The 14981-nt window shown below is 42.3% G+C and overlaps 1 protein-coding gene across 4 annotated transcripts in view; it reads left to right on the top strand.

The window, feature by feature from the left end:
- The first annotated feature begins 9304 nt into the window (after positions 1-9304).
- LOC122560247 (solute carrier family 13 member 3-like) overlaps positions 9305-14981 on the top strand; it is a 55946-nt gene continuing 50269 nt past the window's right edge. The window contains exon 1 of one of the 4 annotated variants that reach the window (XM_043710735.1): positions 9305-9994. In XM_043710735.1, the coding sequence (XP_043566670.1) occupies positions 9884-9994 (111 nt within the window). In that variant the 5' untranslated portion in view covers positions 9305-9883. The remainder of the gene's footprint in view (positions 9995-14981) is intronic. The other 3 variants (XM_043710738.1, XM_043710736.1, XM_043710739.1) reach the window with 3 other exon arrangements.

Below are 14981 nucleotides of genomic sequence, written 5' to 3' on the forward strand. Positions count from 1 at the left end.
GAGCTAAAAGAAATTACAAAGACATATGGCAGCTGCGGCTACTTTCATCAGCAGAAGCTGCTGATTTAATTGTGCCTCACGTGGCAGCCCCTTCCTTGTGTCTCCTCATCATTGCTGTTGTAAAAACTGTCCCAAAATATTGATTGCCTGCAACACGCAATGGGAATTAAAACATTGCAAACAATTGGGTTATTCACTAGTTCGATATCTTGTTAATTAATCATTTCAAATTGGCGATCAGGTTGCTGATTTCACAGCTAACTATTTGAGTCACCTTTGTCCTATATCCTAAAGTAAGTTGGGTTAACAAAAATATATTAACCTTGGATTTAAAATTAACGGCTGACCTCACATTTGTGGAAGAGAATTCCAAACTTTTACCACCCTTTGTTGTAGATGTCTTTCTGACTAACTTCTGAAATGTCTGCTTATACATTTTAGGCAACGCCTTAGTCCTATACATATTCCAGTGGAATTTTCTCTCTCTCTCTCTCTCTTTTGTTGCGGCTGCACAGGACATTGATTTGACCACTTTTGGAATATTGCGTGCAATTCTGGTCTTCCTCCTGTCGGAAGGATGTTGTGAAACTTAGAGTCATAGAGATGTACAGCATGGATACAGACCCTTCGGTCCAATTTGCCCATGCTGACGAGATATCCCAACCCAATCTAGTCCAGAATGTCCAGATTCCAGAGGAGGAAGTGCTGGATGTCTTGAAACAGTTAAAAGTGGATAAATCCCAGGACCTGATCAGGTGTACCCGAGAACTCTGTGGGAAGCTAGAGAAGTGATTGCTGGGCCTTTTGCTGAGATATTTACATCATTGACAGTCACAGGTGAGATGCCGGAAGACTGGAGGTTGGCAAACGTGGTGCCACTGTTTAAGAAGGGCGGTAAAGACAAGCCAGGGAACTATAGATCGGTGAGCATGACGTTGGTGGTGGGCAAGTCGTTGGAGGGAGTCCTGAGGGACAGGATGTTCATGTATTTGGAAAGGCAAGGACTGATTAGGGATAGTCAACATGGCTTTATGCCTGGGAAATCATATCTCACAAACTTGATTGAGTTTTTTGAAGAAGTAAGAAGATTGATGAGGGCAGAGCAGGAGATGTGATCGATATGGATTTCAGTAAGGCATTCAACAAAGTTCCCCATGGGAGACTGATTAGCAAGGTTAGATCTCATGGAATACAGGGAGAACTAGCCATTTGGATACAGAACTGGCTCAAAGGTAGAAGACAGAGGGTGGTGGTGGAGGGTTGTTTTTCAGACTGGAGGCCTGTGACCAGTGGAGTGCCACAAGGATCAGTGCTGGGTCCTCTACTTTTTGTCATTTACATAAATGATTTGGATGTGAGCATAAGAGGTACAGTTAGTAAGTTTGCAGATGACACCAAAATTGGAGGTGTAGTGGACAGCAAAGAGGGTTACCTCAAATTACAACAGGATCTGGACCAGATGGGCCAATGGGCTGAGAAGTGGTGGATGGAGTTTAATTCAGATAAATGTGAGGTGCTGCATTTTGGGAAAGCAAATCTTAGCAGGACTTATACACTTAATGGTAAGGTCCTTGGGAGTGTTGCTGAACAAAGAGACCTTGGAGTGCAGGTTCATTGCTCCTTGAAAGTGGAGTCGCAGGTAGATGGGATAGTGAAGAAGGCATTTGGTATGCTTTCCTTTATTGGTCAGAGTATTAAGTACAGGAGTTGGGAGGTCATGTTGCGGCTGTACAGGTCATTGGTTCCCCACAAGGTTCTAAATTACCCCACAAGAGGAAACATCCTTCCAGCCCTACCTTGTCAATTGCCCTCAGAATCTCACATGTTTAAATATGATTCAATAAGAATGTCCAAAGCTTTGTTTCAGGGATTCTGGTAAATGTAACATGAAATCCTGAAACAGCTGATTCTCACTTTAGGGAATCACTATCTGACAATAGAGGAAATTGGTGACATCTGCTTTAGGGTTCATGTGTACCACCACGATGAACGTTATAATGGCTTGGTTAAAAAGCTCTAACACTGAAAATAACAGCCCACAGGACACCAGGTAACTTCATCTGTGACACTGATGGTAGCATCTGCCTCTTTAGCCATCTGCAAAAGTATGTCATGTGAAGACTCCCCATCATAAATTGATTTGTTTACTGCGTCACTCTCATATTTTGTTTATGGAAGGAAGCTGTTAACATATCTTTCTAAATTCCATGGAATACACCTCAGGTTTGAGTAGAAAATCCAAGTTGGCGGAATACGCTCCATCTATCTGAATGTGTGCAGCTCTAGCACTTAAGAGGGTTTACACCATCCAGGACAAAGCAGCCCACTTGATTTGCATCCCATCCATCACCTACAATATTGACTCCCTTCACCATCTGTGTTCTATGTCAGCAGTAACATCTACGAGATGCACTACGACAACTGAAGAAGTCTCTTCAGACATCACCTTATGAACCCATAACCTCAATCACCTAGAAGGACAACGGTAGCAAATTCATGGATTACCTGCAAATCCTGGCTTGGGATTATATCACCATTCTTTTACTTTGACCTAGTTGAAATAATGGAGCTCCCTCCTTCTCACTGTCTCGAGCGCATGTAAATATAGTCTTGTACAGGTCATTCTGCTTTAATGCACGTTTCATCAATGTGAATTTGCGGTAAAGCGATTGATGAATTGGGGAAGTTATTTCTAAAGCGCAAACGTTTAAAACATGTATTGGCTATAACATGATTACATCACCAGCACATTAACCACTGTTTCCAAACAGTGATTTTTCTATAACACGGGGTTGCACAAGAACTCTACCATCATGGTTTTGAAGAACTGACTGTAAATGTAAGAGATGTCTTTGGTTTGTTTGGAACGAGTCAAACTCCAGTGTTTGTTTGTTTCCTTGATATGTAACTGTTCAGAATTGAATTGCATTTGTAACTATGTATATATACAAAGATTTTTTTTATGAATAAAGTATATTTTTGAAATAAAAAAATTCTGGAGCTCTCTCTTACAACATTTCAGGTGTACCTTCACCACAAGGATTGCAACAGTTCAAGAGGGCAGCTCACTACCCCTTCTTAAGGGCAATTAGGGATGGGCAATAAATGCTGGCCGAGCCAGTGAAACCCATATCCCCTGAGTAAATAAAAAAGACTCTTTCTTGAACTTAACCCTTGGGATCTAGTCATCATTCTGGTAAATCTATGTTGCATCTCTACAATCACCAGAAAGTTTTCAAAATGTTTAGTAATGCTATCCTTGATTATAAGCTCTAACAATTTCCTGATGTAAGAATAACTGGTTTTTAATTTTACAGTGTCCCTCTCCCAGCTTTGTTAAAGAATGGAGTTCTTTTCCAAGATAAAAAATAGCTCTGGAGTTAAGAGAATTTTGGAAGATTATAGTGTGGTGATTGAATGCTCTCACTTACCTCCCTTAAAGTCAATCAGTCAGTCGTAACTTTTCAACTTTCAGTTTAGCATGTTAAATAACACGATTTAGTTTTTCCTAGCGATAAAATTAAAATCACAGTTGAATGCCAGCAATGTTCAATCCTAGAGCAATGTGGGAACCAGCAGTTTATATGCACTGATCTGCCTCTCTTGTGACAGATACCTTGTCTATTAAGATTGGCTCACTGTCAATTCATTCAGCTTCATACCTTTCTTTCCCTTTCCTTTTTTTCCAATCGAAGTAAGTCTGGGAGCGATCAAAATGAATATATCAATGTAATAGATATATTTAAGGGGAAATCAGACAAGTATATGACAGATGGTAGATTTAATTGTGCAAAGTTTGGAGGAGGCTCAAGTGAGCATAGACACTTGCATGGTCTGGTTGGGTCAAGTGGGCTGTTTCTGTGCTACATATCCAATGGAAATGAGCTTCTTTGTGAGTTTTGGTTCAAGAGTGACAACAGTGTAATCAACCTTGCGTCATATCACAAGATGGATGATAGATTACAATGAGGACAACCCTTGACCTATCTTAGTCCTCTGATACAAAAAAAGCTTACGTTATTCAAATATTTCTCATAAATTACTCAATGACTTTTGCCTTTATTATTGTTTCAGGATGTTCCAACTATAAGTTGATCATTGATCCAATTATCTGTTGTTTCTCCAGGTTCCACTCCAGTAAACATCCACAATTGTTCTTAATACCCCGTCTGAAATGCTAGGGGAGAAATAAAATTGTAGGTCACAGTAAAACTTCTGTCTACAAGGCATCTTATTACCTTTTCCACCACACACCTATCTCAACTTTGTTCCATTATAAATTTCTGTATCTCAATGGAAATTACCCGTGTAAATTCATCATCCTGCAATTACTCAATAAGGCTACTTGTTTTCTGCTGTCCACAATAGGCTCAAAGTGCGCCTTCAAGAAACTTTTGGGAACTGGCATTTCTTTTCAGATAAATACATTTGACAATGTCCAAAACAAAATGACTTCAAACAAAGTTTTAAAGATATAGGTACTTTCATTAAGATTTACATTTATCTTTCTGAATTTATTGTGCCTGTTCTTTTCCATATGTGGAGCTGAGCCTCTCCCAGAAGCTGAGATTTGCAGTCAATGTTTGCCCGAAGTTGCAACACTTGAACAGCAATTACGTCATATGGTTTAGATTAGATTAGATTAGATTAGATTAGATTACAGTGTGGAAACAGGACCGTGCCGCCCGCCGGTTGGATGTATGCAACACATCAATTGTACTGACCACGTAACTTATTTTAACTTACATAAATTTCTGATAACTTGTTTGCCAAAATATTTAAAGAAAACTTTGAGAGCAAATTTTAAAGGTCTTATTTATGTAAAATTTCAGGTAGATTGTTTCCTGAATGAAATATTTTACCTGTGTTTGTATGTGATGGAGAGTGAAAATTATATTTCACCCATCTGAAACGTTAACTCTCCCTCTCTCTCATTACAGGTGCTACTTGATCTGCTGAGTAGTTCTGTGTTTGGTTCTTTTATCAGATCCTGAATCCACAGTGTTCTGCTTTTCATGAAAAATACATGTTCTGTGTACACATTTTTTCATTTTAAAACCCCCATAATATATTGGAACCAAAGTAGGTCATTCAGCCCATCAAATCTGCTGTCTTTTTTTAACCACCAAGTTCACAACCTGTCAGGGTAGAGTTCAGTTTGTACCGCATTGCTGGCTCTAAATCTTCTTTGACATCTGAGGGAGTGGCATCTCAGAATATTTGTCCAGACAGTATTATACTGGCTGAGTCATTCCTCTTTTGAAAAAAACACAAGCTGGTATTAAAGGTGTGATACGTCGACAGGTGATTTCATAAAGTTATAGAGATGTACAGCACAGAAACAGACACTTCGGTCCAATTCATCCATGCTGACTAGATATCCTAAATTAATCTAGTTCCATTTGCCAGCAGTTGGCCCATATCCCTCATAACCCTTATTATTCGCGTATCCATATTGATGCCTTTTAAAAGTTATAATTGCACCTGCCTCCACCACTTTCTCCAGCAGCTCATTCCATACACTCATCACCCTCTGTGTGGAAACATTATTCCTTACGTCCTTTTAAAATCCTTTCTTTTACACCTTAAACATATGTCCTCCAGTTTTGGTCTCCCCTACCCTGGGGGGAAAAAGCCTTGCTATTCATCCTATCCATGATTTTGTAAAACCTCTACAGGTCACTCTGCTCTAATGCAACAGTTAGGTTCCTCTGCGACCTCACACTATGGAAAACCGCTATGGAGTCATAGAGTCATAGAGATGTACAGCATGGAAACAGACCCTTTGGTCCAACTTCTCCATGCCAACCCAATCTAGTCCCACCTTCCATACCCGACCCATATCCCTCCGAACCCTTCCTATTCATAAACCCATCCAGATGCCTTTTAAATGTTACAATCGTATCAGCCTCCACCACTTCCTCTGGCAGCTCATTCCATACACGTACCACCTTCTGCATGAAACAGTTGTCCATTAGATCTCTTTCATAGCTTTCCCCTCTCACCCTAAACCCATGCTCTCCAGTTCTGGACTCCTCCACCCCAAGGAAGAGACTTTGTCTATTTATCCAACCATCCCCCTTACGATTTTATAAACCTCTATAAGGTCACCCCTCAGTCTCCGACGCTCCAGGGAAAACAGCCCCAGCCTGTTCAACCTCTCCCTTTAGCTCAAATCCTCCAACCCTGGAAACATCCTTGGAAATCTTTTCTGAACCCTTTCAAACTTCACAACATCCTTCCATTAGGAAGGAGACCAGAATTGCATGCAATATTCCAAAAGTGGCCGAACCAATATCCTGTACAGCTGCAACATAACTTCTCAACTCCTGTACTCAATACTCTTATTAATAAAGGAAAGCATACCAAAAGCCTTCTTCACTAACATACCTACCTGCGACTCTATTTTCGAGGAGCTATGAACCTGCAGGTCTCTTTGTTCAGCAACACTCCCAAGGACCTTACCATTAAGTGTATAAGTCCTGCTAAGATTTGCTTTCCCAAAATGCAGCACCTCACATTTATCTGAATTAAACTCCATCTGCCACTTCTCAGCCCATTGGCCCATCTGATCAAGATCGCATTGTAATCTGAGGTGACCTTCTTCGCTGTCCACTACACTCCCAATGTTTGGTGTCATCTGCAAACTTACTAACTTATACCTCTAATGCTCGCATCCAATTCATTTATATAAATGACAAAAAGTAGAGGGCCCAGAACTGATTCTTGTGGCACTCCACTGGTCACAGGCCTCCAGTCTGAAAAACAATCCCCCACCACCACCCTCTGCCTTCTACCTTTGAGCCAGTTCTGTATCCAAATGGCGAGCTCTCCCTGTATTCCATGAGATCTAACCTTGCTAACCAGTTTTCCATGGGGAATCTTGTTGAACACCTTACTGAAGTCCATATCGATCACATCTACCGCTCTGCCCTCATCAATCCTTTTGTTACTTCTTCAAAAACTCAATCGAGTTTGTGAGATATGATTTCCCATGCACAAAGCCTTTCCCTAATTAGTCCTTGCCTTTCCAAACACATGTACATTCTGTCCCTCAGGATTCCCTCCAACAACTTGCCCACCACCAACGTCAAGCTCACTGGTCTATAGTTCCCTGGCTTGTCCTTACCACCTTTCTTAAACAGTGGCACCACATTAGCCAACCTCCACTCTTCCAGCACCTCACCTGTGACTATCGATGATACAAATATCTCAACAAGGGGCCCAGCAATCACTTCCCTAGCTTCTGACAGAGTTCTAAGGTTCACTTGATCATGTCCTGGGATTTATTCACTTTTATGTGTTTCAAGATATCTAGCACTCACCCTGTAGAAGATTACTAGAAAAAAAATCACTATATCCGTTCAGCATAAAATTTGCGTTATCCAAACAGCGTCCACAATTCGTCAATCGAATTATAGCCAATTTGTGTTGACAAAATGCGTGTTATACCTGTATAAAGTCACCCCTCAGACTCCAATACTTCAGGGAAAATAGCCCTAATCTATTCAACTTCTCCCTATACTCAAACCTCCAACTCTGGCAACATCTCTGCAAATCTTTTCTGAACTCTTCCAAGTTTTATCACATCTTTCCTGAAGGAGGGAGAAGCGAATCGAAAGCACGATACCAAAGTGGCCATACCAATGTCCTATACAGCTGCAGCACCACCTCCCAACGCCTATACTCAATGCACTGACCAATAAAGGAGGAGAAAATAAGGATTGCAGATGCTGGAGATCAGAGTTGAGAGTTTGGTGCTGAAAAAGCACAGCAAGTCAGGTAGCATCTGAGGAGCAGGAGAATCAACATTTCAGGCATAAGCCCTTCATCAGGAGTCAATTCAGCATTGATGAAGCTTATGCCTGAAACGTCAATTCTCCTGCTCCTCGGATGCTGTCTGACCTGCTGTACTTTTCCAGGACCACACACTTGGCACTGACCAATAAAGTCAAGTGCCTTCTTCACTATCCTGTCTATCTGTGACTCCACTTCCAAGGAACCAGGCACATACACTCTGAGATCTTTTTGTTTGGCAACACTTCTCAGGACCTTTCTATTAAGTATACGAGTCCTACCCTGGTTTGCCTTACCAAAATGTAGCATGTCACATTATCTAAATTGCACTTCATCTGCCACTCCTCAGCCCATTGGCCCATCTCATCAAGGTCCAGTTGTATTTTGAGGTAACCTTCTTCGCTGTCCACTACATCTCCAATTTTGGTGTCATCTGCAAACTTACTAACCATACCTCCTGTGTTCACATCCAAATGATCCATTAATATAACACAGCACACCAGTGACTGCTGATAACAACAAGTTATTCCACATATCTTCTTCGTGACAATAAGAAATGTTACTTACTAACACTTATGAGGGACAACAGGGGCACAGTATATTTTCTCATTCTAAGTTAATTGTCTTTAAAAGAACAAATCTAGAAATAATAAGCCCTTTACATGAGAAATGGATAGGGTGGATAGGAGAGATCATGTGGAGGGGAGCAGCAAGAATAACAGAAATAAATAGAATTGTTATCTCATTTGTTTAATTAAACTGAAGCATGTTTGTCAATCGTTCCATGCTGCATTCTATTGGAAATAACCAATCAGAGACAACCTGCCAATAATCAGTACCCTTTTATCGCATAATATAAATTGCTGCTTCCTCTGAAATTTGGCACTCTTGCATCTGTCCTGATGAATGCAAGACAAAAATTTTGACATAATGGCTTTATTTCAGCAATTAAGATGAGAGAAATAAAATGAGTGAGAGAAATGAGTGTGAGAAAGATAGGAACAAGAGAAAGAAATAACAAAACAGAGATTGATAAGAGAGGGATGATGTTCTTTAACATTACCAACTTCGATCTGCAATGCCATTTTCAAAAAACCTACCCATTTAACGTTATGAGGCAAATCACATCAGATCACTATCTTTCAAGGTGAAAGAAAAACTCTTTCCTTATAATGCATTCTTCTGTTACTAGGGATTAATCTTGTAGCTCTCATAAGATCTTCCTCCACAGCTGGCTCTAGCAAGGAGTTCCAGTGACACGCCAACCCTTGGAGAGAAGAAATTCCTCCTTATCTCAACCTTAAATTGTGCTACCCCACCCTCCCTGCTCAATATTCTGAGACTATGCCCTTTGGTCCTAGACTCTCCCATGAGGGGAAACATCCCCTCAGCATTTATCCTGTCAGAATCGTATTTTTTTTTCAATGGGATCGATCATCTCATCATCTGCAGAACATCCAGGGCTATCATTTCTCCATAACATCCCCCACCAAAGCTGGATAGACCACTGGACATGGCGGGCGGATTGGCCCCATCCTATTGTCGTAAAGCTTGCAGGATTCTGGAACAGATGGCTTTTGAAGTCTAAATTCCTGAACTTTCCATTCGCTGCTCTGCATCAATTGAAAGAGGTTAAGTATTAAGATTTTCAGCCGATAAGTCACGACAGTATTCCTGGGGTAGAAATTCCCGACCTTCTTCATCTTACATTGGTGGCATTTTCCTTCTTCGTGTTTCACCTAGAGGGGTGACCCAGTTTATTGTGCAGCCCGACTGAGTACAACAGTTCAGTGATTCCACTCTGCAGCAAGTGTTCCGCCAGGAAAACCTACAATGGACAAAGTCCCACAAAGCGTCCATTCTTCACCACACAGCCCTTATCTCACTTCGCACGATCTCCTCTGGTCAAGCAGTGGTTAAAACTCGGAGGACCCAATGCCATTCACTCACAGATCAGGAGTAAACCCTTTGGACTGAGAGGTCAGGCGCTTTCGTTAAAGTCTCTGAAAGCTTCAAGTATTCACTGGCAGCGGTTCCAGTAGCAGAGAGGGGCAGGGAAGCGTGTGCGAAACCCAGCCACAGGAACATGGAAAAGATCGCTGTGATCGCCAAGAAGGTTTGGTGTCTCCGCAAAAGCATCGTGGTCTGCTTGGCCCCTCTAGTCTTTTCACCGATCCTCTTCACCACGCCTCCCAAGGTAAAGTAAAAACCTGGCAGACCCTGACTGCTGTGGGTAAATTGGACGGGTTTGTTACAATAGGAAGCATTAGTCACTTTTTGTGTGTGTGGAAAGGAAACATAATTGGAAGGAGAGAGAGAGTCTTCACACACAACTTGAATTTCACCTTCTGCGCAGATCGAGGCCATTCAGCCCATCCAGTCTGGACCAACCCTCTGAAGGGCATCCCACCCTATCCCAGTATTTACCATGGCTCATCCACTATGGGCAATTCAGCATCGCTAATCCACTTGACCTGCACATCTTTCAACGGTGGGAGGAAACCAGAGCACCCAGAGGAGACCCATTCAGATATAGGAGAATGTGAAAACTCCACACAGACAGTCACCCGAGGGTGGAATTGAACCAAGCTCCCTGGCTATACTGTGAGGTAGCAGTGTTAACTCCCCTGCACTTGCCCCATACTGCTACCATAAAACGATCCCGTTAAATTGCCCTTCATTCAGGACTATTTCTACAAAAAATCCCCACCCATCTCTTTTCCAGAACATGCATGTTCTTTAGGTGTCTGCCAGTGAAAGTTAATGACTGCGTATGCACACTGCATTTTTAAATGTATCCATTGCTGTTAGAAACAAGTAGCAGAATCTACTGCATCAGTAATCTACTTTCCAGTTAACTGTGGTTCTTATAAGTAAGGGTGGCACGGTGACTCAGTGGTTAGCACAGCGCCAGGGACATGGGTTCGACTCCAGCCTTGGGCAACTGTCTGTGTGGGTTTGCACAATCACCCCGTGTCTGTATGGGTTTGCTCTGGTTTCCTCACACAATCCAAAAATAGGTAGGCTACGTGGATTGGCCTTGCTAAATTGCCCAAAGTGTCCAGGGATGTGTAGGTTAGATGCATTAGTCAGGGGTAAATATAGGATAATAGGGTAGGGGAATGGGTCTTGATGGGTTGCTTTTTGGAGGGTTGGTGTGGATTTGTTGGGCCAAAGGGCTTGTTTCCACACTGTAGGGGTTCCATGAAAGTTAGATCTTTGTCGGCAATTATAATTAATTCCTTTGTTTTGGAAGTGGTATACATAGAAACATAGGAGCAGGAGTAAGCCATTCAACCCTTTGAGCCTGCTACACTATTCATCACAATCATGGCTGATCATCCAATTCAGTACCCTTGTTCCCACTTTCTCTACATACCCTCTGATCCCTTTAGCTCTGAGAATCCTGTCTAACTCATTCTTGAAAACATTCAATGTTTCAGCCTCAACCATTCTATATGGCAGAGAATTCCACAGGCTCACCATTCTCTAAGTGCCATTTCTCTTCATCTCCATCCTAAGTGGCATACCCTGTATCCTTAGACTGTGAGCCCTGGTTCTGAACTCCCTGGTCATTGGAATTATCCCCTCTGCGCTTACCCTGTTAGACCTGTTAGAATTTTATACGTTTCTACAAGATCCCTCCTCATTCTTCCAAACTCCTGTGAATTTAGTCCTAACCAATCCAGTCTCCCTTTATACATCAGAATGACATTTGAGGAACTGGTCTGTTAAATCTGTGTTATACTCCCTCCATAGACAGAACATCCTTCCCGAGATAAGATTAGATTCACTGCAGTGTAGGAACAGGCCCTTCGGCCCAACCAGTCTACACCAACCCTCCAAAGAGTAATCCATCCAGACCAATTTCCCTCTGACTAATGCACCTAACACTATGGGCAATTTAGCATGGCCAATTCACCTGACCTGCACATCTTTGGACTGTGGGAGGAAACCCACACAGACACAGGGAGAATATGCAAATTCCACACAGGCAGTTACCCGAGGCTGGAATCGAACTCAGGTCCCTGGTACTGTGCTAACCACTGAGCCACCGTGCCGTCCCAAAGATAAGGAGCGTAAAGCTATACAAAATATTTCAGGAGTGTTCTCACCAAGGCCCTGTACAGTCGCAGCAAAACATCCCTGCTCCTGTACCCAATTCCTCTTCTCCTGAAGGCCAACACATCAGTGACCTTCACTGTCTGCTGCACAAAAAAGGACTATGAGATAGCCTTGGCAGGTAAGATTCAGGATAATCCAAAGAGAATCAATTAGAACATTAAGAGCAAGAGAGCAACTAGAGAGAGTAAGGCCTCTTAAAGGTCAAAGGGGACATCCTTGTGTAGAACCTCAGGAGATGGGAGAGATAATGAATTTTTCGCATCACTTTTTACTGTGGAAAAGGAAATGGACACGAGAGAACTCAGGGAAACAAATATTGATGTTTTGAAAGCAGTTCACATTACAGAGGAGGAAGTGCTGGCAGCGCTAGAAAATATAAAGATGGATAATGTATCCCAGAACATTGTGGAAGTGAGAGGGGAAATTGCAGGGTCCCTTGCAGAAATATTTGCATCATCTATAATGATGACTGCGGTGCCAGATGACTCAAAAGTGGTTAATGTTTTGCCTTTGTTTAAGAAGGGATGTAAGGAGAAGCCTGGGAACTGTAGGCCTGTGAGTCTGATTTCGATGGTGGGTGAGTTGTTGGAGGTAGTTCTGAAAGATGGGATTTATATGCATTTGGAGAGTCAAGGAATGATTGGGGATGGTGTGCATGGTTTGTGCGAGGAAAATCACGTCTCACAAATTTGATTGGGTTTTTTGAGAAAACAACCAAGAGGATTGATGAGGCCAGAGCAGTGGACGTTGTTTACTTGGACTTTAACAAAGCTTTTGACAAGGTTCCGCATGGTAAACAAATTAGTAAAATTAGATCACATGGGTGAGCTTGCCAATTGGATACAAAATTGGCTGAATGGCAGGAGACAGAGGGTGGTGGTGGAGGATTGTTTTTCAGACTGGAGGCCTGTGACCAGTGGTGGTTCCACAGGAATAAGTACTGGGTTCATTTTCGTTCGTCATTTAGGTGAATGATTTAGATGAAAATATAGAAAGCCTGCAGATGACGCCAACATTGGTGGTATAGCGGACAGTGATGAAGGTTATCTGAGATTACAAAGAGATCTTGATCAATTGGGTCAATGGGCTGGGGAGTGGCAGATAGAGTTTAATTTGGATAAATGCAAGAAAATATTGCATTTTGATAAAACAAACAGGGGCAGGCTTTATACTATTAAAATTAGGGCCTTGGGTAGTGTGGTAGCTCAGAGGGACCTAGGAGTTCAGGTACATAATTCTTTGACGTTTGTGACACATTTAGACAGGATACGTAGAACAGAGAACAGTACAGCACAGCACAGGCCCTTCAGCCCACAATGTTGTGCCAAGCACTTAACTTAATCTAAGATCGATGTAACCTACACACTCCTCAATTTACTGCCATCCATGTGCTTGTCCAGCAATTGCTTAAATGTCCTGAATGTCTCTGACTCTACTACCACCGCTGGCAGTGTATTCCATGCACCCACTGCTCTCTGCATAAAAAACTTATCTCTGACATCTCCCCTATACCTTCCTTCCAATCACCTTAAAATTATAACCCCTCGTGACAGCCATTTCTGACCTGGGGAAACGTCTCTGGGTATCCACTCTATCTTTGCTTCTCATTACCTTGTACACTTTTATCAAATCACCTCTCTTCCTTCTTCTCTCCAGTGTGAAAAGCTCTAGCTCCCTCAACCTCTCTTCATAAGTCTAACCCACCAATTCAGGCAGCATCCTCGTAAATCTCCTCTGCACCATCTCTAAAGCATCCACATCCTTCCTATAATGAGGTGACCAGAACTGGACACAGTATTCCAAGTGTGGTCTAACCAGGATTTTATAGAGCTGTAGCAAAACCTCCTAGTCTTTAACTCAATCCCCAAATAATGAAAGCGAAAACACCTATCAACTTGGGTGGCAACTTTGAGGGATCTATGTTCATGGACCCCAAGGTCCCACTGTTCCACCATACTGCCAAGAATCTTGCCTTTAACCCTGTATTCAGCATTTAAATTCAACCTTCCAAAATGAATCACTTCACATTTATCCAGGTTGAACTCCATCTGCCACTTCTCAGTCCAGCTCTGCATCCTGTCAATGTCTTGTTGTAGCCTGCAACAGCTCTCGACGCTATCTACAACACCACCGACTTTTGTGTCATCGGCAAACTTACTAACCCACCCTTCCACTTCTTCATCCAAGTCATTTATAAAAATTACAAAGAGCAGAGGCCCAAGACTAGATCCCTGCGTGACACCATTGGTCACGGTCCTCCAGTCGGAATAGTTTCCATCCACTACCACGCTTTGTCTTCTTTCAGCCTGCCAATTCTGTATCCAGACAGCCAAAGTATAGTTGAGAAAGGGTTTAGCACACTTGCCTTCATTGCTTAGACCTTTGAGTATAGGAGTTGGGACATTATGTTAAAGTTGTACAGGACATTAGTGAGGCCTCTTCTGGAGTACTGTATCCAGTTCTGGTTGCCCTGTTATAGGAAGGACATTATTAAGCTGGAGGCAGTTCAGAAAACATTTACCAGGATGTTGCCGGGAATGGAGAGTTTGAGTTACATGGAAAGCCAGACAGCTTGGAAACAGGCTCTTCCGTCTAACCAGTCCATGCCGACCATAATCCCAAACTAAACTAGTCCCACCTGCCTGCGCTGGGCCCACATCCCTCCAAACATTTCGTATTCATGTACTCATGCAAATATTTTTTAAATATTGTAACTATACCTGCATCCACCACTTCCTCTGGAAGTTCATTCCACACACGAACCAGTCTCTGTGTAAAATAGTTGCCCCTCATGTCTTTTTGAAATCTTTCTCCTCTCACCTGAAAAATACTCCCCCAGTCTTGAAATCCCACACCTCGGAAAAATACACCTGTCATTCACATGATTTTACAAACCTCTATAAGGTCACCCCTTAACCTCTTATGCTCCAGTGAAAAAAGTCCCAGTCTTTCCAGTCTCTACTTATAATTCGAACTCTCCATTCCAGATGGCATCCTGATAAATCTTTTCCGAACACTCCCCAGTTTAATAATATCTTTCCTATAACGGAGAGACCTGA

Source organism: Chiloscyllium plagiosum, chromosome 20, assembly GCF_004010195.1.
Source record: "Chiloscyllium plagiosum isolate BGI_BamShark_2017 chromosome 20, ASM401019v2, whole genome shotgun sequence".
Classification (NCBI taxonomy): Eukaryota; Metazoa; Chordata; class Chondrichthyes; order Orectolobiformes; family Hemiscylliidae; genus Chiloscyllium; species Chiloscyllium plagiosum.